This window comes from Staurois parvus, unplaced genomic scaffold (genome assembly GCF_062004578.1).
Source record: "Staurois parvus isolate SC_StPar_1 unplaced genomic scaffold, SC_StPar_1.0 ptg000071l, whole genome shotgun sequence".
Classification (NCBI taxonomy): Eukaryota; Metazoa; Chordata; class Amphibia; order Anura; family Ranidae; genus Staurois; species Staurois parvus.
Window position 1 is genome coordinate 8,658,337 of NW_028317867.1, and position 23,470 is coordinate 8,681,806.

The 23,470-nt window shown below is 39.7% G+C and overlaps 1 protein-coding gene across 4 annotated transcripts in view; it reads left to right on the plus strand.

The window, feature by feature from the left end:
* MICU3 (mitochondrial calcium uptake 3) overlaps positions 1-23,470 on the plus strand; it is a 213,143-nt gene that overhangs the window by 147,436 nt on the left and 42,237 nt on the right. For 2 of the 4 annotated variants that reach the window (XM_089669304.1, XM_089669305.1), the window contains exons 7-8: positions 5,137-5,208; positions 13,428-13,466. In XM_089669304.1, coding sequence (XP_089525430.1) covers positions 5,137-5,208; positions 13,428-13,466 — 111 coding nt within the window. The remainder of the gene's footprint in view (positions 1-5,136; positions 5,209-13,427; positions 13,467-23,470) is intronic. The other 2 variants (XM_089669306.1, XM_089669307.1) reach the window with 1 other exon arrangement.

The window sequence follows — 23,470 nt, forward strand, 5'->3', positions numbered from 1 at the left end:
AAAGCAACATGACGGGCTCTCCTCTGATTACTGAGTTCTCACTGCTACATTAAGCAACACGAACTCTGTGGAGCACCTCAGGCTTCACACCATAGGCAGCATTTTATGAATGGACTGTACAATGTAGGCAATGGAGTACTTACCCCAGTAGAGTACAATGGTGATCAATTAGCAATATCTTCTCTTCATTTTAAATCTACCCATTAGTGACTGTTGCCATGTTACAAGAGACCGATAAGAACTTGGGAGCATGAGACATGAGCAAGCTTTCTTCCATAGCTTAAATGCTGAGCAAATTGAGACCAAGCCCTGAATCCCTGATTAGTGCACTTTGTTGATCAATGGCAACTTTATTGGTCTACATTGTCCACATTTTGAGTATTCTTCAGGTACACAACCAACTGCAGGACTCTAATGTCTAATGCCTATATACTGTACCTTAAATGCTGAGTAAATTGAGACCTAGCCCCGAATCCCAAACTGGTGCACTGTGTTGATCTATGGCAGTGTTTCTCAAACTTTTTTTTTAAGGTACCCTTTAACAGTCTGCACAATCTTGTTGCACCAATTACAAAATGTAAAAAAACTAAATTAATAGTTTTACAGAACAAAGCAACATCTGCACATGTAGGACACCAAACATCAGAGGTCATTTATTCTTTCAAAGCAAATACACATTTGCACACTGGTACTGACTAGTATTCCATTGTTTCTCTTCTCCCTCAGTTTTTCTCCTACACTCAGCTAGTGTGACCCCAGCGCTGACTAGAGGGGCAGGAGAGGGGCAAGCAAGGATGCTGTGCAGGTGCCCAAAGTCCTCCTTATCAACTGATGACATCAATGGTTTTTTATGTCGGTGGCCAGAAGGTTTTCATTGTGCACCATTACAACCTGTGGCTCTGTGTAACTAAAAGGCAGGCTTGATCCACTTGCTGGCTTGTATAAAATGTTTAGGCATTTTGCCAAGGCACCCTTGAAGAAACCTGAAGGCACCCCAGGGTGTCTTGGCCACCCTGGTTGAAAAAGGTTGATCTATGGCAACTATATTGGTCTACATTGTCCACATTTGTGAGCATTCTTCAAGTACACAACCAACTGCAGGACTCTAGTGTAGAGTACAAGTAACACATATACATGTGTCTTGACACACTGCCTGGAAATCAGCGAGATAATGATATGTATAGCACCAGGACAGAAGCCTTCCAGGCAGAGAAAATCTTAATCATTTAATTGAATTGTGCTGACAGTATGAAAAGGGATCTGTAGGTATGCTTGGTGCTTTCTCTGCAGACAAATGGCACGGTGTAGAGAGGTGATATTTGAGAGTTGCGGATTCTTAGTGGGCTGTTTCCCTAGATTAACACAGATTCTTACAGAGTAGACTATTGATAAGGACAAAATGCAATACAACTGACAGGAAGTCAGAAGTCACATTTACTTTGCACATTGTCATACAGCAAGAGTTTAGTCCCTGTGTGTACAACCAGCATTATGTCAGCTCATGAGATTTATTAAATCTAGTATAACAACAAAAGGGTAATAAATACCAAATTTCTAATTTATTAGATCTCTGTATACACTGCTGTAATAGAAATAAGCAGTTTTTAGACGTTATCTTCTAACAGTTTGCCCAGTTCACCACTGCAGTCTGTTGATATCTGTTATTTGTGAATTTGCACACCTTGGACATTTGTTACATCATTATTTTTAATTGTTAATATAGGACTATAGGCAAACCTTTTTGTTTTCATTTTGGATAGAGTAAGGGAGAGTTATAACCCCTGTCAGTTATTTTTTGCCATCTATGTCCCACTGGGAAGATTTCTCTCTTTACTTCCTGTCCCATAGCCAAAACAGGAAGTGAGAGAATATCCGTACAAATTATGGGGATCACCAGATCTCCAGAACTAGTGTCCCCAATGGAAAATGTCTCCTCTATTATTTTTCTAGGGACCACCCAAAATGTGGGGTTTCTTTTGCTTTCACTTTCAATAATAATGGTCAACAGGATAAATAGAGAGAGGGAATCTCCCTAACGGGGGCACAGACAGCAATAAAAACTGTCAAGTCTTCTAAACCATCTCTGCTCCATTAAAAAAAAAAAGTTTTGCCTTTAGTTATACTTGTAAAATTATAAATTTATGCGCTTGGATGGATCCTGATACTTGTCACCCCTTTTTAGTCAAATCTAGAACGTTTTCCAGATGAAAATATAACTAGAAAAAAAGTTTTTGATAATATTCCTGAATTACTCTAATTGTAGTTTTTATGTTCTTTTGCGGTTACTCTACACATATGTGACCCAAACTAAATTGACAGGTGCTGCTCAAGGAGTGCAGACAAGGACAGAGCTCATCCCAGCTCTAGATATCTAATAGAAAAGGGAGAAGTCCTGGAAGTCGCACAACTCTGCAAAACCCCGTAAGAGGGTGTATGACAACCTCAGCCTGGCTGCAACCAGGCCACACCCCCAATGCGTTTCAGTCATGGGGAAATGACTACGTTCCATGGACAGAGTGAAACGTGTTTGGGGACATGGCCTACTCTACACATACAGTATGTTTTATTTCATTAGTTGCATTTGAGAAGCCAGGAAGAGTCCCATGTTACAAGCAATGTAAGCGAGAAGTACAGGGATAGCTTTGTCAAAGAATAGTAGAATCTTAGCATCCTCTTGCTCACCCCATTGCTTTTCAAAAGTAGATCAAAGTAGAGTGTATCTCAAGCCACTTTTTTCTAGTTTTGCATATAGACAGGTATAAATTAGGACTACTGTTGGCTTTTTACTGCTGTCTGGGGCTGCACTAGAGAGATTTCCCCTCACTACCTGCTCTGCTGACAATGGTTTCATAAGACAGGAAGTGAGAAAACATTTGCAACAGGAATTCAGACAGAAATAAAAATCTGACTGGGGTTTTAGCGTTACCCTACATTAAAGCAGCATTTTAATTTTGTCTCTGATATTGTTGATGAATTACTTTTACTTCCTGTCTGGCAAAATGTCAACAGGACAGGAAGTGCTGGTAAATCCCTTTAACAGAATAACTTGTATAACAGTAAAATCCTGACATTTAGCCCTTATCCAATTCTCAATCTAAAACCAAGAAAAAAAACCTTTGTCTGGATATACAGTATACTTTAGCTAACTTGTAGGCTAGACACTGCACAACTGGTATCAAGGGCAAGTGAGCATTTATCTAACAACTAGGTAGTTTATGATGGATAGAGTAAGTTCTCACTGTGTTTAAACTTATTTTTCTTTGGCCTATCATTTCCTCTTCAACTCTGCCACAAGCAACAGAGGATTTTTTTTTTTGCAAGAATAACATTGGCCTTTGTGAGCATCAGAAGGAGCAGATGGTGACCAAACTGATGACGAGAAGTAATATGGGCCTTCTGTGTTGGCCGCTGTCAGGGGCGGACTGACCATTTGGAAACTCGGGCACTGCCCGAGGGCCCGGGGTCAGTAGGGGGCCCCATGAGATGCCCCTGGTTCCTTTTTCATAGGCTTTTTTGAGTTTGGGCAAGGACTCAGGGGCCCCATGATCCCCTATTGCCCGGGGGCCCCATGAGTTGTCAGTCCGCCCCTGGCCGCTGTATTTCCACCCACAGATAAGTGACATGGCATCTAGTATGCTATATTTCCAAGTGTGCCTGGACAGGGAAGGCTTAACATTTGCTTACAAACATTACAGACTGTAATGGCAAAGAGATGAATAAAAGCCTAACGATCTTTCCTTAAAAATCTGTTTACATATACATATGTTTACATAATTGCCAGATGGCATTTCCAGGATTTCTGAGCTGTGGAAGTTCATGTACATTTCTGTTTGTTATATAGCAGTAACTGATTACAGTTGGGCAGTCTTTACTTCCCTGAACCCCTATCTACCTATCCCAGTCATTGGTTCCCTCCATGCAGTGTGCACAGAACTTGAAGTCACATTACCTGCAGCTTGTTATGTGGAATATGGCACCTCCAGAGTTTTTGATGTGAAACAGTTGATGTTAGGAATCAGCATCAAGGATGGGCAGATCTATATGGTTAAACTTAGAAACTGAGACTGGACTATATATAGTAAAGTAAATTTATTAATAGTAAAACAAAAGACATCTTCACACCAGCAAACAGGAAACATGCAAACGAGGAAAACAAGTGAACTACAACCATATAACCAAAATGCCTAACTACATAACAGGAAGCCTAACTACAAACTAACTAAACACAAAACATAAACTAGATGAGGAGCATCAGGAATAAGGAGAGCAGATATAAGGCAGCAGGGTACAGGATGCAGGGCAAGAGCAAGATCAGGAGCAGGATAAATGGCAAGCAGCATCTGACTTGGCACAAGAGAGCAAAGCAAAACACTGACGTGAAGTGTACTAGCAGAGGAGAGACTAAATACTCTCCCAGCAACCAGGATCAGGTGAAGACTGATTATTAGAAGCTGCTAGGAGACACCCACTGGTGGACACCAGAACTACAACCTCCCACTCTGGGAAACACAGTGCCACCAGTAGGTGATCCAAGTCCTGACAGTCCAATGCCGCAGTGCAGTAAATTGTTCTAATGAGCCATGTCCCTTTTGAAATATATTACCTGTGCTCATTCATCCAGAATGGGGTCATTGTAATACAGGACGTGTGTTTTTGGCCAGATCACTAGGTGAAAACAGAGGGGAAAAAAACCTTAGAAAAGAAAAATGATGCAGCCACCACATCTAAAAATTGGTAAGCTGTCTATAAAAGTTTTGGTTTTGGGTTTAATACTGCTTTAATTTAAAAAAAAGTTAACAACTGTTAACAACTAAGGATTTGCAGGGGGATACAATATTTTGTAGAAGAGTGGAATATATAGTTCCTGCAGAACTTTTCATGAGACACTTATTTTAAATTATTTGAGCTACCTCATTACCATAACCAAACAAATTATCTTTAGAACAAAGAAAACATGAGTAGGAAGCAGCAATAATATTTGCAGTATGTACTTTTTAGCTAGAAATGTAACACATAATTGTATAAATTTAACGGTATCTGTAGAAATACAGATGTACTTTATATGTGATCTGAATGTGTGAGTGGTTTTGATGTAGGAGCGTGTGAATATTAATACAAAAATCTTATTTTTTTCAGTTACAAGAAATTTTCAGAAAGAAAAATGAAAAGAAGGAACGTAAAGGAGAAGAAGACAAGTGTGCCCAATTGGTAAAGTATTTCACTTTGCTCCCTTGATGCTACTTAAAACATAATTAACTTAGGGGTTACCCATTTGTCTTATGATTACACAGTCATTGGTGTACAAGGAAAAGAGAGAATTTGTAATTTGTACAGTCAATCCCAATTACAGGAGACACAGAAAAAAGGCAGATGGTTTATGGTAAGCTATTTTTATTGTGAAATAGTAGCACTGACAAAAGCATAACAGCAAAGGTTCTAAATGAGAACAGAAACTCTGCATCATTTACATGGCACCACTAGATTTAAAGAAACATGAGAGAGCGTAATGGCCTTTTTATACTTTTGATTAAAAATATTTGCACTTTTTCTGTCCCCATCTCCAACGCTTTAGTAATAGATCATACTTCCTGTTTCCCCATATTTTATTATTTGCATATCAATCTCATCAGAGTTATCTAATGCTTTACTATTATTATTTCTTATAAAACCTTTATTTGAAAACTATTTTGCATGTTAAAAAAAATATTTTGTGTTTATTTACTTTTTTACTACAATTTTACAATTCAAAGGGAAATACCATATTTCCCTATCTAGATCATCCTCTGCTTCTTCTATAGCTGGAGCTTGGGCAGCACAGCGCACAGTACCTCCACCTGGCAGTACTAGGGTCATTGGTTTGAATCCCAGCCACAGCATTACTTGCCTGGAGTTTGCATGTTCTCTCTGTGTCTGCGTGGGTTTCCTCCCACACTTCAGAGACATGCTGGTAGGTGAATTGGCTCCTGTCTAAATTGGCCCTAGTATGTGTATGTATGAATGTAAGTTAGGGACCATAGATTGTACACCCCTTGAGGATTAGGGACTGATGTGAATGTCCAACATATGTAAAGTGCTGCATAAATTGACAGCGCTATATAAGTACCTGAAATAAATAAATCTTCTTCTTCCTCTACAATAATCTGTAGCAGAAACATATATCTTTCTTTATCTTACCCTTATTTTGCTAACTACCTTTCTCAAATTTTATCTCAGTACTCTTATATTGTTGTTTTTTCTCTAAATTTTCATAAATAATTAATAAATGTAAGTATTAGATAACTCTGATGAGGTTGACATGCAAATAGTAATGTATTTCACATTCATCACAAAAAATATTGAATTAGTTAAACCTCAAGTGCAGAGTGGGGAGTTTAAAAAAAATAAAAATTTCTAGATACTATTGGGCAGCACTGTGGCTAAATGGTTAGTACTTCCGCCTGGCAGTACTAGGGTTGCTGGTTCGAATCCCGACCACGGCACCACCTGCCTGGAGTTTGCATGTTCTCCCTGTGACTGCGTGGGTTTCCTCCCGGTACTCCGGTTTCCTCCCACACTCCAAAGACATGCTGGTAGGTTAATTGGCTCCTGTCTAAATTGTCCCTAATATGTGTATGTATGAATGTGAGTTAGGGACTTTAGATTGTACGCTCCTTGAGGGTTAGGGACTGATGTGAATGTACAATATATGTGTGTACAGCACTGCGTAAATTAACGGCGCTATATAAGTACCTGAAATAAATAAATAAATAATATTACCTGTTACTCCATCTAGTCCAAACATTTTACTGGATACACACTGCCTCTCTCTCAAAATCTTCTAATTTCTGCATAGTTCTAAAATGCATGAACACAGTCTGAATTCTCTTAAATTATTATTATTCAGGATTTATTTAATGCCAACAGTTTGTGCAGTACTTTACAACATGAGAGCAGATAGTACAGTTACAATACAATGCAATGCAGGAGGAATCAGAGGGCCCTGTTCGTTAGCGCTTACAATCTAAAAGGGAGGGTCAAGTGATTGAAAAGTTAATAACAGTGGGAGGATGAGCTGATGGAGAAAATAAAAGTACAGTAGTTAGGTGGGGGCATGATAGGCTTCTCTGAAGAGAAGGGTTTTCAGAGATCTCCTAAAAGTGGAAAGTGTAGAAGATAGATTACAGTAGGGAGTACCATAGGATGGGAGAGGCTCAAGACAAGTCCTGGAGGCGAGCATGAGAGGAGGTGACAAGGAAGCTAGAGAGCAGGAGGTTTTGGGAGGAACAAAGAGAACAATTTGGTTGGTATTTTGAGACTAGGTAGTGTAGAAGAGTATGTGTAAAGGATTTGTTTGCTCTTACTGTATACTTGACTTGTACAGAGAATCTACACAACAGCTTATGTACACTTTTTATGAATTTTAATGTATTTGTTGTAATAAACATACAATATTTTAACTGTTTATTGGTATGGTATAATCAAAGCACCTTAAAAGTTCCATTCCTACTGTCAAACCTTTTTATAGAATTTTGAATTTAATTAATTAGGTGAGTGGAAGCCAGTGGAGGGATTAGCAAAGAGGAATAGCACGTCTGATATGGTTGGTAAGGTGTATAAGTGTGGCAGCAGCAGTCATGATGGACTAAAGGGGGGATAGCCTATACAAAGGTAAGCCAGTGAGGAGGGTGTTGCAGTAGTCAAGACAAGAGATGACCAAGGAGTGAATTAGCTGCTTTGTGGTGTCATTGGTTAGGAAGGGGCGTATTTTGGCGATTTTACATAAGTTGAGGTGGCAAGCTTTGGACAGTGATTGGATATGGGGCATACAGGAATACACCTAACACCCTGGTATGTGAGGATGGGTTGATAGCCGCGCCATCAACCTTGAAAAGGCAAGGGAAGAGGCATGTGGGGGGAGGAAAAATTGAATTTGATCAAGTGGACCCTTACACTTACTGGAAGAGGCAAAGCAGCAGAGTCTCTTATTAACCACTCCATTCACACCCTGGCCCAATGCTTCGTTGTCCTGGGATTTGCCATTTGCTCTCTGTTGTCCTCCTCAATAAATGACTGTTCTGACCCAGCAGTTGACTGCTCAGGGGAAGAGGCCACATGCTCCCCAATGCCAGCTTTGCAGCTAGGAAATGGGGGGGGGGCATGGCTAAGTTGAGTATTAGTGTATCGAGGGGTGGACTAGAAAGAGATTAGTATGGGTACAGTGACAGATTATTTATGTCAGTAGAAAAGCACTGACAGTAGGCTGCAGGTGAACCTTTCATTGAACTGAATAGAGGTTGCAGTGCATAGTCCTGTACAGTCCTGAGGTCTGAAGTGGGTTGCAGGTAAGTATGATGTTCTTGGGGAGGAAAGGAGAGCAGAAAAGGGACCTGATCCTTTTGGGCTGTTTCACACTGCCTAAGTGCAGCGCTGTGTACCCACAGTTTTTATGCGGGTTACCTGCAGTTTCCCATAGCCTTCTATTATGTCCCACCTTTTTGGCACATTTTCTGAAGTGCATCAAATATGCACCATGTAGGACTTCTGTTGCAATTTCAGAAAATTTGCCAAAAATGCGGGACATAATAGAAGTCTATGGGAAATTGCGGCTAATCTGCACGAAAATCGTAGGCACACTCTGCTGCACCCATGCTACAGCCAAACCACAAACTCTTAAGCAGCCTTGAAGTGGAACTTTAAGTCCTGTTAGTGTGTTCTTTATGACCACATGTATACTGCAGCACATCTGATTGACCCTAGTACTGGCCCTCCCTATGAGTCTGAGTTCTGCTATATAGGAAATTAAAAAAGTTAATACCTGATAGTTTTATTAAATACATAACTGCATTAACTGGTGTTATTATATGTACCTGGAGTTCAGCTTTTAATGTATTTAAAGCACATTTCCCATGTCTAGTAGGTGTTTGACGCTTTCTGTATTTATTGGGGAGCGTAATTCCTGCATTTTCTTTTAAGCTGCAAACATAAACAAGATGCATGCATAGTGCATTCTGTCCTATCCATTCCTTGTGGTATCATTGCTAAAATGCAGTTAGCATGATGTTTTTAAAACGCACACTGTAAGAAAGCATAGAGGGCAACAACATCACTGGAAACATCAGTAATGCTCTTTTAGGGTCAGGATAGAGGTGTGAGCAGACAATAAAGGAAATCAGAAGAGAATGATAGGTTGGTACAGTATGTGTTTGCAATTGTGCTATCTATTAATACTGTCCTTGCATGTTTTTCTTTTTTATTTTCTTTCTGTGGTGTAGGGAAGGGCCCCTACACTGGAGAAAGCACAATAACTAAACCATAAAAATGTCAGCTGGGTTGCTGTACTTCTGCCATTTCATTTGGGTTTGCATTAAGCAGAACACATAAGCAAAAGAAAACTCTATTATCTTGGCAGGTTAATGTAAAGGCTTGAACATGTGTCTGCATGCCACTGTTTATATCTGTTCTTGTCAAATACAATCCAGCAGAAAGATTTATCTTGCATACAGTTTTTGTCTTTTCCTGGGTACGTCATCACAGTGAATATTACGTGGATGCTTTATTCAAGCAGCTTCAAAATAAACTGTCTGCAGTACATTGGGCACCCTTTGTCATCTATTGTTCTTCCAGGACATTGTTTAATTCACATCAGGACAGATGTCTTATCTCAGAAGAGATTAGCATTTATGCTCCAGCTGTTTTCTACAGTAGCAAAACCCCTGTGAGAAAAGATACTTTTTATTTACCTAGAACAAACATTGAATGTCATTTATATGGAGGAAAGGCCTTTTTGTTTTACTAAGCATCCATCTCATTCCATTCTCAGTATCCGATTACACAAATTTAAAATATCAGCTTTTCAAAATAACTCCATATGGTACAATATATTCTACTTTTGAGTTGCCTTTCCCTTCGGGGGAGCACTGAGACAAAAATGTTAAAGTGTGTATAAACCCTAAAGCTGGCCATAGATGGGTAGAATTTTGAACAGAAATCTTTAGGAAAATAGGTTCTAAGAAAGTTTGTTCTTTTTTCTGATAATTAGTGGGGTCAAATTAATGTTTGTTTTCGACCACAGTGATGAGAAAACATGAAGGAACAGGATGGAAATTTTTTCTTGAACAAACAAATTTTCAACAATGCATATGGTTTTCATTCAGTAAGATCCATTCATTTTAAAATCAAATGTTAAAATCAAACAAAATCTTTCAAAGAACAAACAAATATTTTGAGAGTTTTCATACAACTTTTCCTAAGAATTTTCTTTTGACAATTGAATTTCTCTTATATGCTCCATTTTGGTTTGTTAAATCCCAACTCCAAACCTAACAGGTTTCATTTCATTTTAAGTAGTTTTTTGGGCCAAGATTTCTATCCTGATGGCACCATGTGTTTCAGGATGGGACAGAATGTCACTGTAACAGCAGTAAGTAAGGAGCAGTCTCCCACGTAGGGACACAGGCAGAACTTTTAACTTATTTTCACTATTTTAACAAAATGCTGTTGGCAGCTTTAAATCACCTAAAGGTTTTGTGTTTTTCTCCCAGGAGTTCCCAGGTCTGCACATCTATCACAGCTGTTACAAAGGAATCCCACTGTCTCCTCTAAATGTTCAATTGATATAATAGAGAATAGAACAGGAGGAGGAGACACCTGTTTTATAGCAGGGGGACCGAGGCCCCAAAGTGGATGGGAACAAAGTCAAATACTTTCCTGCAGGGATTAAAGAAACATTCATACCAGCATGTAACACTTATAGCATAAACATTACTTTTCAGTGGATTGAGTCTAGTTCACAATTTAGAACCTGGAGCAGTTCATATTTACCTTGACATTTTTAGGTGAACACTGGATTTTAAACTTCAACAATAGCTATCTTTGCACTCCTAATCTGTCAGTGAGCTTGTATTCCCAAATATAGTATATGTAGATAGGGTGGGCAAATAGCTAAATAAAGGAAGAAAGAGAATTGTAACCTTCATGCATAAAAATCTGCCACATATATCACAGGGATCCAGCCCATACAAGCACATTTGGCAAGTGCATTGCAGCCAAGCCTTCTATTTGTGACCACCCAGCATGTGCTAATGTTGTGAACCACCTGAACAGTACAGCAATTAGGTGGTGCTTAATAACTGCTACTGCTACAGATGTGCCCATGTTAAGCACCAAACAGTCAACAACATCACCTTCCTTAACACAACAGGGAAAAAAAACAACATTTCTCCAACAATGAGAAATGGAATTTGTGTGAAACACTGGGCAGAAGAGCTTTTATGACATTATATACCACAGGGATGAAATTGCTATTATTGTCTGAATATATGACATCTCATTTAACTATTCTTTAAGACTTGACTCAACATTTGAAGGAAATTCTTCCTGAGAAAAACATGAAGGCTGCCATTTCTGAATTATTTCTTTAAATAATAGTGCCCAGGCTGTCTTGCTGAACGTCTGGCTTCAGTATGTTGAGTTACACACCCAAATTATGTATGGAGCTAATTGAATTTACTCTGACTTCTCTAAAGCTGGCCATACCCTTCTGAACCAAATTAATTTCAATCCGTGTATGGGCAGGAAGGTTGTACAGAACTCTATCTACTGATCATTTCTGTACAACTGCCGTGTCGGATTTTTCTTGCTCAATCAGCATTTCAGGCTATAGCTGGTCAGTGTATTCTGTTAGTGATTTGAAAAAGCATGTAACTTGGAACTGAAGTCCCTTGGGATTTGTACATGTACAATTATGTTCACACCATTTCTGCAGATATATATGCTGCTGGGTTACCTGGCTAGGTTAAAATATTTCTTTGTAATGCCTTTAGCACTATGGACAGGGCAAAATATACCACTAGAAATGTAAAACCCAAACAACCCCCTGTGTACACATAGTGGAAAAAAATGGCCCTGGCAGCAAAAGGGCTAAAAGAAACATGTGATAAGAGAAATAGAGAGACTGATGGCATTCTTCAGGAATAGGTATTTGCTGCACAGTACTAAGCCCTTTGATCATTAGTACTGTCTGAATCACCTACCTGGAACATACATGCAGCCATAAACTCAGAGTGGATGTCAGTGACTCCTGGGTACATTGGCTGGAACACTATGTTTGTTCCCTCTTTGTTGGATTTTTGTTCAGATTGTAGCTGGGACAAGCCAAGGAGTTTCCAGCATCTACAGATGCAGCTCCAGGAATGGAAGAAAGCTGGTACATTGTAGTACAATATTATTTTGGATACTATTAACACCATTAGGTCAGTACATAGTACATAGTTAGTCTGGCTGAAAAAAGACAAAAGTCCATCCAGTATCAGAGTCAAGCAGTTGCCAGCAGCAGCTTTTCTTATTTCTCTCATTACCAATTTTCCTTAAAATGAATGGTACCCATTTGATTCCCTGATATTGTTTTTTGTTGTTATTCACATGTAGAATTCATTGATACATGTATATTCATTAATACCCTTTATGTACAGCTTCACGCACTAATCTTTAGTGATACAAGCCTATATGTAAACACATTGCAGCAGCAGAGTGTTGTACCATTAGCCATCGACAAAAGTAGAAGTTTAAATTTAGGGTGATACCATTTACTGGTTAACTAAAATGATTGTAGCACAAACTTTTGTGGTAAGTTGGCCTCCTTTTTAAGCAATATATTACCTGAACAAGCGGCCAAGTGCCTTGAAAATTTGCACTACAATGTTTTTAGTTAGCCAATAAATAGTATCACCCTAAATCCAAACTTCTACACATATACACTGCAAAGCAAATTGAAAAGTAGGTTCAAGAACAACAAGGATGAAGACTGAAGCCTTCCGTGGCCTTCACAATCACCAAATCTAAGCCTTGCATATCCCTCAAAGAAATATGAGACTTGGAAATGGTACAAACTCCCACTACACACAGTTCAGGACTTGTACGACAACATTCTAAGATGGATTGGAACTATCCTGACAAAGGGTGTCTGTGCCATGTTGGGGTTTTTATATCATACATACAGTATGTTCATTATGTGCATCTGCTTTGACATAATTTCCACTGTTCTGTGTAAAAATGCAAAAGATACATGTATTATAAAAAAAATTCTGCCTCTTGTCTAGAATGGGGGGCATAGCCTGAAGATGGGGTTTTGATACAAACTCTTCACAAAAATAAAATGTCTGGTCATACCTTTGAAGTCATGTTCTAGTGGTTGTTTTATGTATTTATATGCTATGATTGCTGAAAAATGTATAAGAAATATCTGGCGATTCCAGGCCTTACTAGTGTAATGAATTACATGTTGGCCATGTTGTAAACTGTGCTGCATGTTTCTGTTATGTGTTGTCAGTAAATAGTGAAAGATGTGCATGCCTTAACCTATTCTGTTTGTCTTCTTTCCTTTCATCCGGCTGCTCACGACTTGACTCTGAAATGTGACACTTCACTTGGGCCTTGTTGGTGTATGTAAGCGTCTACAACTTTATGGATACCTTGCAACAACTAACGGTGTATGTACATGTGCTTTAACATGGTCTATACACGCTTTACTCGTGAAAGCTGACACTGTCTCCTAAAAAGCCTTGTGCTGTGTTGATAACATCACCTTCTAGATCATGATTGTTATCGATGACATGTCTATGTTTCCACATGTAATCAGACAGTTATTTTAACATAGGGCAAAATTCTTATTAAAAAGTGCATGATCATATAATGTCTGTTGTGTTCAACAGCCATTCAGATTCCAGGTCTCATTCTTGCAGCACCATTTATGTATAATCTATCTTTATTGTAAAGTTTTCACAAAAGCCAGGAAAACATTTAAAAAACAAAACAAAAAGAAAGGCCTGTAGACAGTACAGTAGATATACAGTAAATTCACCTTATCACCCAGATATATAAATTACAATAGACACATCAGTATAAAACCGTCTGTAGCGTAACATAACAGGAACATAAGGGTCACACGATAGCTAAGGTTAAAGGCAAATTGGTCAGGCCATAGCACCACAACCTAGTAGGGTGAGTGAGCCCAAAAGACATATGTCTGCAGTACCGAATAATATTAAAGCAAGGAAAAATCATCAAAAAGAAAGGAATACTCAAGGCTATTCCCTGCATAGACCAAACAGCAGTCATCTAGGTTGTTATATAGAGTCAAAGAGCCATGAAATAAAATAAGGGAAAAAAAAGGGGGGGAGGGAGAACAGGGAAAGGGAGGGGGTTAAAGGGAAGTAAGAGGAATAGGGGGCATGGTGGAAAGCACCAGAATTTGCACCCAAGACTCAGCAAGTTGATAAAAGAAGCCAGAAAAGTGGAGGGGAAGGGAAAGGTATTGTGAGAAGTCGGCTGAGGTACAGAAGTACTCCCTTACAGTGCCATTTAGAAAAGGAAATCTGGAAGCAGTTTGACAGTTCTCGACAGTTTATCTCAAAATGTGTTCCCAGTATATTTAAAAATATTTATTTCCAATTTTAAAGATACCCATAGACATAGGATGCACTAATGTAAATCCCCAAGTGAAAAAAGTTACTGTCCAGACTGTTGATTCTTCTCCAGAGATTGCCCCTTGGTTGTCTGCTCAGGTTAGGGATTACTAATAAAATCATAACTGATCCAGTTGTTGACCGGACCAAGTAACAATCTGCTAATGTCTCTGAGTATTTTAAGGAATGAGTGATATATGAAAACCATACAGAAAAGTACAGATGATGCCAGAAGGACCAAATCAAATTTTTGCTTCCGTTTAACTCTACAAAAGAGAGAATTCAAGGCAGACCTTCGCTATAAATGAACTTTCATTTTACCCTGCCTCCTCCCCCTTCCCTCTCCCATTTAGGTATTGGGGTTTTTTATTTATTGGGGGTTTTTTTGTGCTGTACTTCTGTTTTTCTCACCTAGGTGAGAAGGACATTTGACCCCCTCCCCGGGTTCTGCATTTGCGTAGATATGCTGCATGGTTTTAGGTCCTGGCAGAGCTCTGTGGTACATCTGAACATGTGTGGTTTCCCTGCACAACTGCGCATGTGCAAGTTTTCCCCATATTCAAAGACAGTCTGTTATGGAAGTTCTAAAGCTGCCATGTTTGCAGATGCACATAAAATTCCCAACATGCGTACAGATGTGCTGAAGGGCTCTCTCAGGACTCAATGACCAGGCAAAGCCTTTCAACATATCTGCACACATGTAGAAGGAAGAAAATGGTGGCACCAAGGGGGGAGGGGGAGATATAGCCAAACATCCGATGTAGTGGGTTTATACACTGTTTCATAGTGAAGTGCACCCTTGATGAGTTAATGTGCGTTTTTATGCATCATGCATTTTTGGCTTGGCCCATGAAGATTGATTTCTTGCACTGACATCATTGTCATGGGCTTTTGAAGGATCCCCTTCCAGGGACTGAAAATGCATGTAAACGCATTAAAGACACTATATGTAAGACTTCTTTGGGCACATGAAAATGAATAGAAAAATGAACATGCCTCATTTTTCAAAACAGCGCAGAGATGTGAATAGCCTTATATCTTCCTTTGACACATCCATTGTTTTACATTTAAGCATTCCAAAACGATCTGAACGGGACATTAAAGGCATCTGTCACCTGCAGAGGTAGCTCATACAGTTGTGCTCAAAAGTTTGCACACCCTTGGGTAATTGGAAATATACAGTATGTGCCATTTTTAAAGAAAACATGAGTGAGCAGACAAAACACATTTCTTTTATTACTTATGGGATTCCTATTCAGCTGTAGGTCATAACAGAATGGCACAAGTATAAAACAAAAAATGGCAACAAGTAAACAAATGAATTGACCTCTGTTCATGAGTCTGCATACCTTTAGTTCTTTATACTGTGTATTGCCCCCTTTAGCTTCAATGACAGTGTGAAGTCTGTTGTAAAAGTTGTCTATGAGGCCCCAAATTCTTGCAGGTGGTATAGCTGCCTATTAGTCTTGGCAAAATGTCTCCAGGTCATGCAAAGTCTTTGGTCATCTCGCAAAAACCACACGTGAGATCTCACCATAGTGGCTCAATGGTATTCAGGTCAGGAGACTGTGATGGCCACTCCAGAACCTTCATCATTTTCTGCTGTAACCACTGGAGGTTCAGCTTGGCCTTGTGCTTAGGGTCATTATCATGTTGGAAAGTAAAGAATTCATCTTGCCATCAATATTCACAAGATTCCACATGCCTTTAGAGCTCACACCCCCCAAAACATCAATGAGCCACCACCATGCTTCACTGTGGGGGTGGTATTCTTGTCGCTATATGCCATGTTGACCCCTCTCCAAACATACCACTTATGGTTGTGACCATAAAGCTTTATTTTGGTCTCCTCATTCCAGATTACAGAGTGCCAGAAGCTGTGAGGCTTGTCGAGGTGTTGTCAGACATATTTGGGTTTATTTACTAAAGCTGGAGAGTGCAAAATCAGACTCCCTTCTGCATAGGAACCAATCAGCTTCCAGGTTTCATTGCCAAAGCTTCATTGAACAAGCTGAGGTTAGAAGCTGATTGGTTTCTATGCAGAAGGGAGTCTGATTTTGGACTCTCCAGCTTTAGTAAATAAACCCCATTGTAACCAGACATTTTTGTGGCATTGGCGCAGTAAAGGCTTTTGTTTTCTGGCAACTTGACGATGCAGCTTTTTGTTCAAGTATCGTCCTTTTGTGCTCCTTCAAACAACCACACTGTCTTTTTCCAGAGGTTAACTGTGGGTTTTTCTTTGTATCCTCAACACTTCTCCTGGCAGTTGTGGCTGCAATCTTTCATGGTCTATCTGACCTTGGCTTGGTAACAAGAGATCCCCAAATTTTCTACTTCTGAATAAGTGATTGAACTGTACCTACTGATATAGTCAAAGCTTTGGATATCTTTTTATATTATTTTCCAGCTTTTAAAGTTCCATTACCTTGTTACATAGGTCTTTTGACAGTTCTTTTCTGGTTCTGATGGCTCAGTATCTAGCCTACTCAGTGCATCCAAGTGAGAGCTAACAAACTCATTGACTATTTATACTGTACACAGACTTTAATTGCAATTTAAAAAGTCATAGATGTGGGAAATTAATCTTTATTTGCTATTTTACCCTGTGTGGGTTACCTTGTGTGTCTGTACCAAGGCCAAACATTTCAGGGTATGTAAACTTTTGATCAAGGCCATTTGGATGATATTATTATGATTTAAAAAGGAACAAACAAATATCTGATAATAAATGGCTTTATATGATCACTATCCTTAAATAAAAGAGTTTTTTGGCATGATCAGTCATATTTTCAATATCAATGCCAAAATGTCAGGATTTTTTGACAGGGTATGCAAACTTTTGAGCACAACTGTATATGTTAAAGTGCATTTTGTAATTTCACTGGGCTGATTCTTCAGTGATTAAGAAATATTATTACATAAACACTTGCTAGGAACTGCAAAATGGTTAGAGAGAGAGAGAGTTTAAAATTTGTTTGTGCAAGCTTGTAGCCTATACTAATTTTTATGTACTAGATTTTGGCATTACAGTATATTTCAGTATAAAATAAAATCATATGAAGAACAATGTAATAATTTAACAATAGATACTGTAATATGTACTGAACTAGAAGCTAAACATTATTTAATTTTTAACAGAGGAGAGACTATCAGATGCAGTCTCTATTTGGGTATTCAGGCAGCTGCAGGTGCGGTGGCTGTCTGAATACAACAGCCGGCAGTGGAGATTCCTCCATGCTTGCAGCGTTGAACGAAGGAAACCTAAATGTGTATGGCTAGCCTTACTGTTGGCAACCTGACAGACATACTTTGAGATGGAATAAGCAGACAAACACAACCATTGTGCAGTGCTCCTAAGCACAGCATGCAAATGTAATGAGGAAATATGGCTTTGTAGTATATATATATACTATATATATATAACAGATTATACATAAAGATTTAAAATATGTATTCAGAATTTAACAGTTTGGTGAAAACCTAACAGGAATGTTGCTAGTCACAAAAAACTAATGAATAAAAGAAAAAAAAAATCTAACAGTTTTCAAATTTCAGTAATAGGCCATGATAATCATCTTTAGTGTAAAAAAACTATTGATTTAGTTGTTTTTAAGGTAAAACAAGTTGTCCCAGCTTTTCTCACAGAACTGTGCATAACTAGTATAGAATTACGAGTTTGCTGTATTTCATCAAATCTAGCAACATAGAGAGATTACATCTCTTGGGTGGCCTGAGAATGCCTTGGAAACCTTCATGACGGACTGTGGCCAGGCAATGGGACGTATCGGCTGAGCTGCTCCACCTACCCCTCCTACAACCCTGACTAGAAATAGTAAATGCAGGACAAGAGATAAAGTAAATTAGGCAATGCAGAACTGTTTTCCATGTCACCATGAACATACAGTGAAGAAATATATAAACAGGGTTTGCCATTAGTCAAAATAATCAGTAGAAGCAAAGATATAGGCAACTGATGGTATTTGAGAATCCTATAAAAAGCAAGCTTGACTTTTCTGCTCCCATCTCCCATGCCTACTTTCTGGTTAACCCTTGGTCAGCCAGGCTGCTTATCACATAAGCTCTGGTTCACATGGCTGCTCATGTGACCTGCTGCACAGAAAGTTGCATGACAAGTCAAAACATATTGAACTCAATGGGTGCTGTCTTCATTCCTGCAACTCAAGTCGCAGTGACAAAAAAAAAATAATTCCTGCACTACTTTTCTGCATCTTCCTTACGACATGAGTGCCATAGACTGCAATGTTAAAATCACAAAATTGTTTCTTTGTCTTATCTTTGTGGCTTTGGCTGTGACTTTGGAGGGTTTTGTATGTATTGTTATGATTTGCCAAAGCCTAAGTCTCAAAACATCAAAGTTGCATTAAAGTCACATCAAATTTGCAATCAAAAGTCGCATGACTTTGGGGTCGCAGCAGTGTGAATCGAGCCTAAAGGACCAGAAATTTGAAAGTAACTGCATCAGGCCTAACCACTTCCTGTCCGGCTCATGTACATAAACGGCCGGACGGGAGCAGTGCAGGATCGGGTGGCCATTTATAAACTGCATCTGCTATTTTAGCCTGTGCGTGCTCCCTGGGAGCGTGCGGCTCCGCGATCCGGTGCCCGCTGCGACCGATCGCTGTACGGGACCTCTGTGTGAGGTCCCGATCATGTGATCACTGATTGGCCAATCAGTGATCACATGAATAGTAGTAAGCAAAATGTCACTTCTGACATCATTGCTTACTACGTGTGAAATCTGTGAATGATCACAACAGCCTTGTACCATGTGACAAGCTTTGACCAATCACAGCTCACACAGTATTTCTCAATGGCTGCAAGAATGCAGCCAGAGAGAAGGAGAAATACTTGCTTTAACAGCCTTTATGGGTGTAAAAGCAATCCCTGCAAAAAAAAAAAAAATCTTCATCACCCCCCACAAGTAGTACAGAGTCACTTTGGTGACATTGTACTGCTAGGGTGACAGTATGTTAAAAGAAAAAAAAAACATAAATAATAATATAAAAAAAAATAAAATAAAAATGTAAAATTATCATTTTTGGTTATAAACTAATTTGGGTTATTTTTTTTTTACTAAAAAGATAACTGAATACATTTTGGTCAAGATTTATGAAGAAAGATTGTTTATTTGCAAACTTTTATAAGAAAAACACTTTTTTTCAAAATTTTTTGACTTTTTCATTTATATAGCAAAAAAAAATTAAAATCCCAGTGGTGAATAAATACCACCAAAATAAAGTTTTATCTGTCTCAAAAAAATGCAAAAAAATTCATATGGATACAGTGTTGCATGCAATTGTCATTCAAAGTGTGAGCCCTGAAAGCTGAAAATTGGCCTGGACAGGAAGGGGGTAAAAGTGTCTGGACTGGAAGTGGTTAAGAAAATCAGCTTTGCTGGTAATTAATGGGTGTGTTTAATCTGCCAGGTATGTAGTGAACAATATTTCCTTACAGTACTGGGGCAAGAGCATAAAGAAGTATGGTGCTTTACTGTTGTGGCTTACTACATTATAAGCAACAAGGAATTCTGTTCCATAGTCCCATACATGCTGTACTTCTGATTAAAGGGTAAGTTCACTGTTTGGCCGAAAATAATAAATGCACATTTTTTTGCAGGTAAAAAAATGTGCATTTATTTTTTTTTGTCCAAAGGAGCCTGGAAAGCATTGCACCAGAGATCAGTAGATCGCTGGTGCCATGCAGGTCTCCTGCAGACCTGTCAGAATATCTGCTTGTAGTACAGGATGTACGGTCAAGCAGATATTCTGACAGGAAGCTTCAATGAACTACCACGGTGCTCCACAGTGCCGTGGTAGTTCATTGAAAACTACAAACCCACAGCTGCTAAGGCTGTCGAGACTTGTAGGAACTCATTCACAGAACTCTATGAATGAGTGATACTGCCATGTGGGCGGAGCCCCACACGACCGCGCTGTTTTCAAATCGAACAGATAGTACGGGGAAACGTCTCCTCATACTATCTGTCAGGGAGGGGGGCCACATGCGCAGCTGCAGCTATGGGAACATGTTATATGTTCCACCCTAAAATTGGGTGGAACATGTAACGTTCCCAAAGGTGAACTTATCTTTTAAGGATTCTCTTTTTAAAGATTAGTTAAAGTGGTTGGAAAGGCTAAAGGTTTTATTCCTTGATGCATTCTATCCACAGCCTGCCCTAATCAGTGGTGTATGTAGGTATTGTGCTGCCCTAGGCAACACAAAAATTGTGCGCACCCCCCCCCCTTCCATCCTGAGGCAGCATCTCCCCTCCTCCAGGCTGGTCTCCCCCTCCCATCCACAGCCAACACCCTCAGCTCCACTCTCCCCGGATCCCTACATTGCCTTGGGTGGCGCTGCCCCCCTGAAAGATGACGCCCAAGGCAAACGCCTTGTTTAGCTCGCAGGAAATACTTTCCAATACTTTCCTGAGCCCTGTTGCGATCCAGTGATGTGCACGAGAGCCTCAGCTCTCAGAAGACTCTCTCTCTTCATTGGCGCTGCCCCCCTGAAAGATGACGCACAAGGCAAACACCTTGTTTAGCTCACAGGAAATATGTCTCTGCTCCTAATACTTGCCTGAGCCCCATCTCCATTCAGCGCTGTGCATGGGAACCTCAGCTCTCCTAGGTCTCTCCTTCCTCATTGGTTGAGACACAGCAGAAGGAGCCATCAGCTCCAACTGATGTCAATCATAGCCAGTAAGGAGTGAACGGGTGCCAGGGCTGAACCCCGCTCTGTGTGTCTTATAGGTCTGGGAAGGAGTGCAGGCTTTTCAAAAATAATGTACACATAGGATCCATGGAGCAGATTGGTTCATTAGGCAAAACAAACTTCTGCTTGCCATAATCGGACAGATTTTCTGTGAGTCCAGGTTGGTGGGAATTGTCCCCTTATCACTTTTGATATGGTTTTCAACTGAAAGTAACCTCAGTTTAAACATTTTCTTTTGGGGTCCCCAAAAAAGGAAGCAAATTATATTTACAGCTCCAAAGTGGAAAAGACTGAGCTTATCTGTCCAAACATATAGTATTCATGGATTTAAACTCATTTCTTTTCATGAAAATATCCCTTGAAATGAACAGTTACTCTTGGAAATGTGCAAATGTCCCCAACCTGCCAGTACATGTTTCACAGATGTCAAAAGTTGGTGTTGTTTTCTTCCTTTCTCTCTTGTCACTGGAGCGTTCTTTACAGTCCACTTTTAAGTGTTTTTGAAAATGGTATTTAATGAAGATATGTCAATATTTTTACTGTCACTAATTACTTGTTATTTCTATACAGCAGGGTGCTCCTGCTTTCAGAATGACATCCGTAGAATAGGACACGTTTTTATTGCCTTTTTCCCCACCCAAATCTTCATGTTATGAATTTGGCATTTACATTACTATTGAAATAGATGTGAGGACTGACATAGTTTCCAGTATGGTGTTTTTTGTGTTAAAGCTATTATACTATAAATAATTTAATCAGTCTGTTCTAAATGTTTTAAAAATCTTGTTTGTGAGTATAGATTGCTACTTTAAATGTACTTAGGGGCAGCCATATTTGTTCATTACATCTGCAGACTCTGCTTCGTGTTTTACAGAGCTATAGGTTTTGTTCTTTCTCTAAGGCTACGTTCACATTAGCTTTGTCAGCTGGTGTCAGACAGGCATTTGGGAAGCGTTTTTAATGCTTCTCAAATGCCTATGAATATTCTGCACATGGCAGCACACAGAGCTGTTCACACTGAAGCGTTAATGTCACATCACAGCAGAACTGACGCCTCATGTCCAGTCAGGAGGAGTTGAAGCCTCCCATTCACGCTTCTGAAACACCTGGTAGGCGTTTGTGGAGTGTTTGCGGAGCATTAATACCATTAAATTTCATTATAGGCATTTGTGGTGCGGTTTAAACGCTTTACAAATGCCTATCAAATGCCTCAAAAATGCTCATAGGGCGTTTGGGGAGCTATAGGGGCATTTGGCAGGAGTTAGAAATAAAGTCAAGTGTGAACGTAGCCATACACAAGTCTTTGAGTTGGTCAACCCACTGTAACAATACACTCCCTCTACAGATGAAATATCAGCAGTGTTCATGTAGATTTAAACCTTAAGGGCTTGTTCACACTTGCAACAGCCCTTGCCACCCCTCTGAAAAGCAATGTGCAGTGGAGGTGCTTGACAGATGGCTGGAAGATGATATGTCGCCTCCTCACCACTATTGAAACCCTCAAAGGGTACCACAACTGCATACTGTACACGTGGTTGCTGCATCGGTCCATGGCCCTGTTCACCTGAATGGGTCACATTCTTCAGGGATATAATTTGTGTACAACCCTGGCTGCTGTTGCAGCTTAAAGTGATTGTAAAGACTCAAGGTTTTTTTTACCTTTATGTATCCTTTGCATGAAAGTAAAAAATAACCTTCTGTGTGCAGCAGCACCCCCCCCCCCCCCCCAATACTTTCCTGAGCCCTGTTGCGATCCAGTGATGTGCACAAGAGCCTCGGCTCTCAGAAGACTCTCTCTCTTCATTGGCTAAGACAGCAGTGGAAGCCAGTGTGTCAATCACAGCTAGTGAGCCAATGAGAAGAGAGAGGGGACGAGGCCGAGCCATGGCTCTGTGTGTGAATGGACACGCAGAGCAGGGGCTTGGGAGCAAACCTACTTGGGTGCCCCCATAGTAATCTGCTTGCTCTGGGGGCACTCGGCGGGACAGAGTGGCCAGAAGCTCCCAAGGGGGACCTGAGAAGAGGAAGATCAGGGCTGCTCTGTGCAAACCCATTACACAGAGCAGGTAAGTATAATGTGTGTTTTTTTTTTTAAATTGCCTTTAATATCCTCTTAAGAGGGAAGTCAAAGGTGGTAGAACAGTCTCTCAACTGCTTATTTTTACCACTTCCTGCTGTCTCTGTAAATGAGTCATTACTGGATAAAATCTTATTTTGAACTTCAATTCAACTTTTTTTATACCTTAGTGCTCCTGATCTCCAACTTTATTAATTTATTTAATATTCAAAGGACTTTC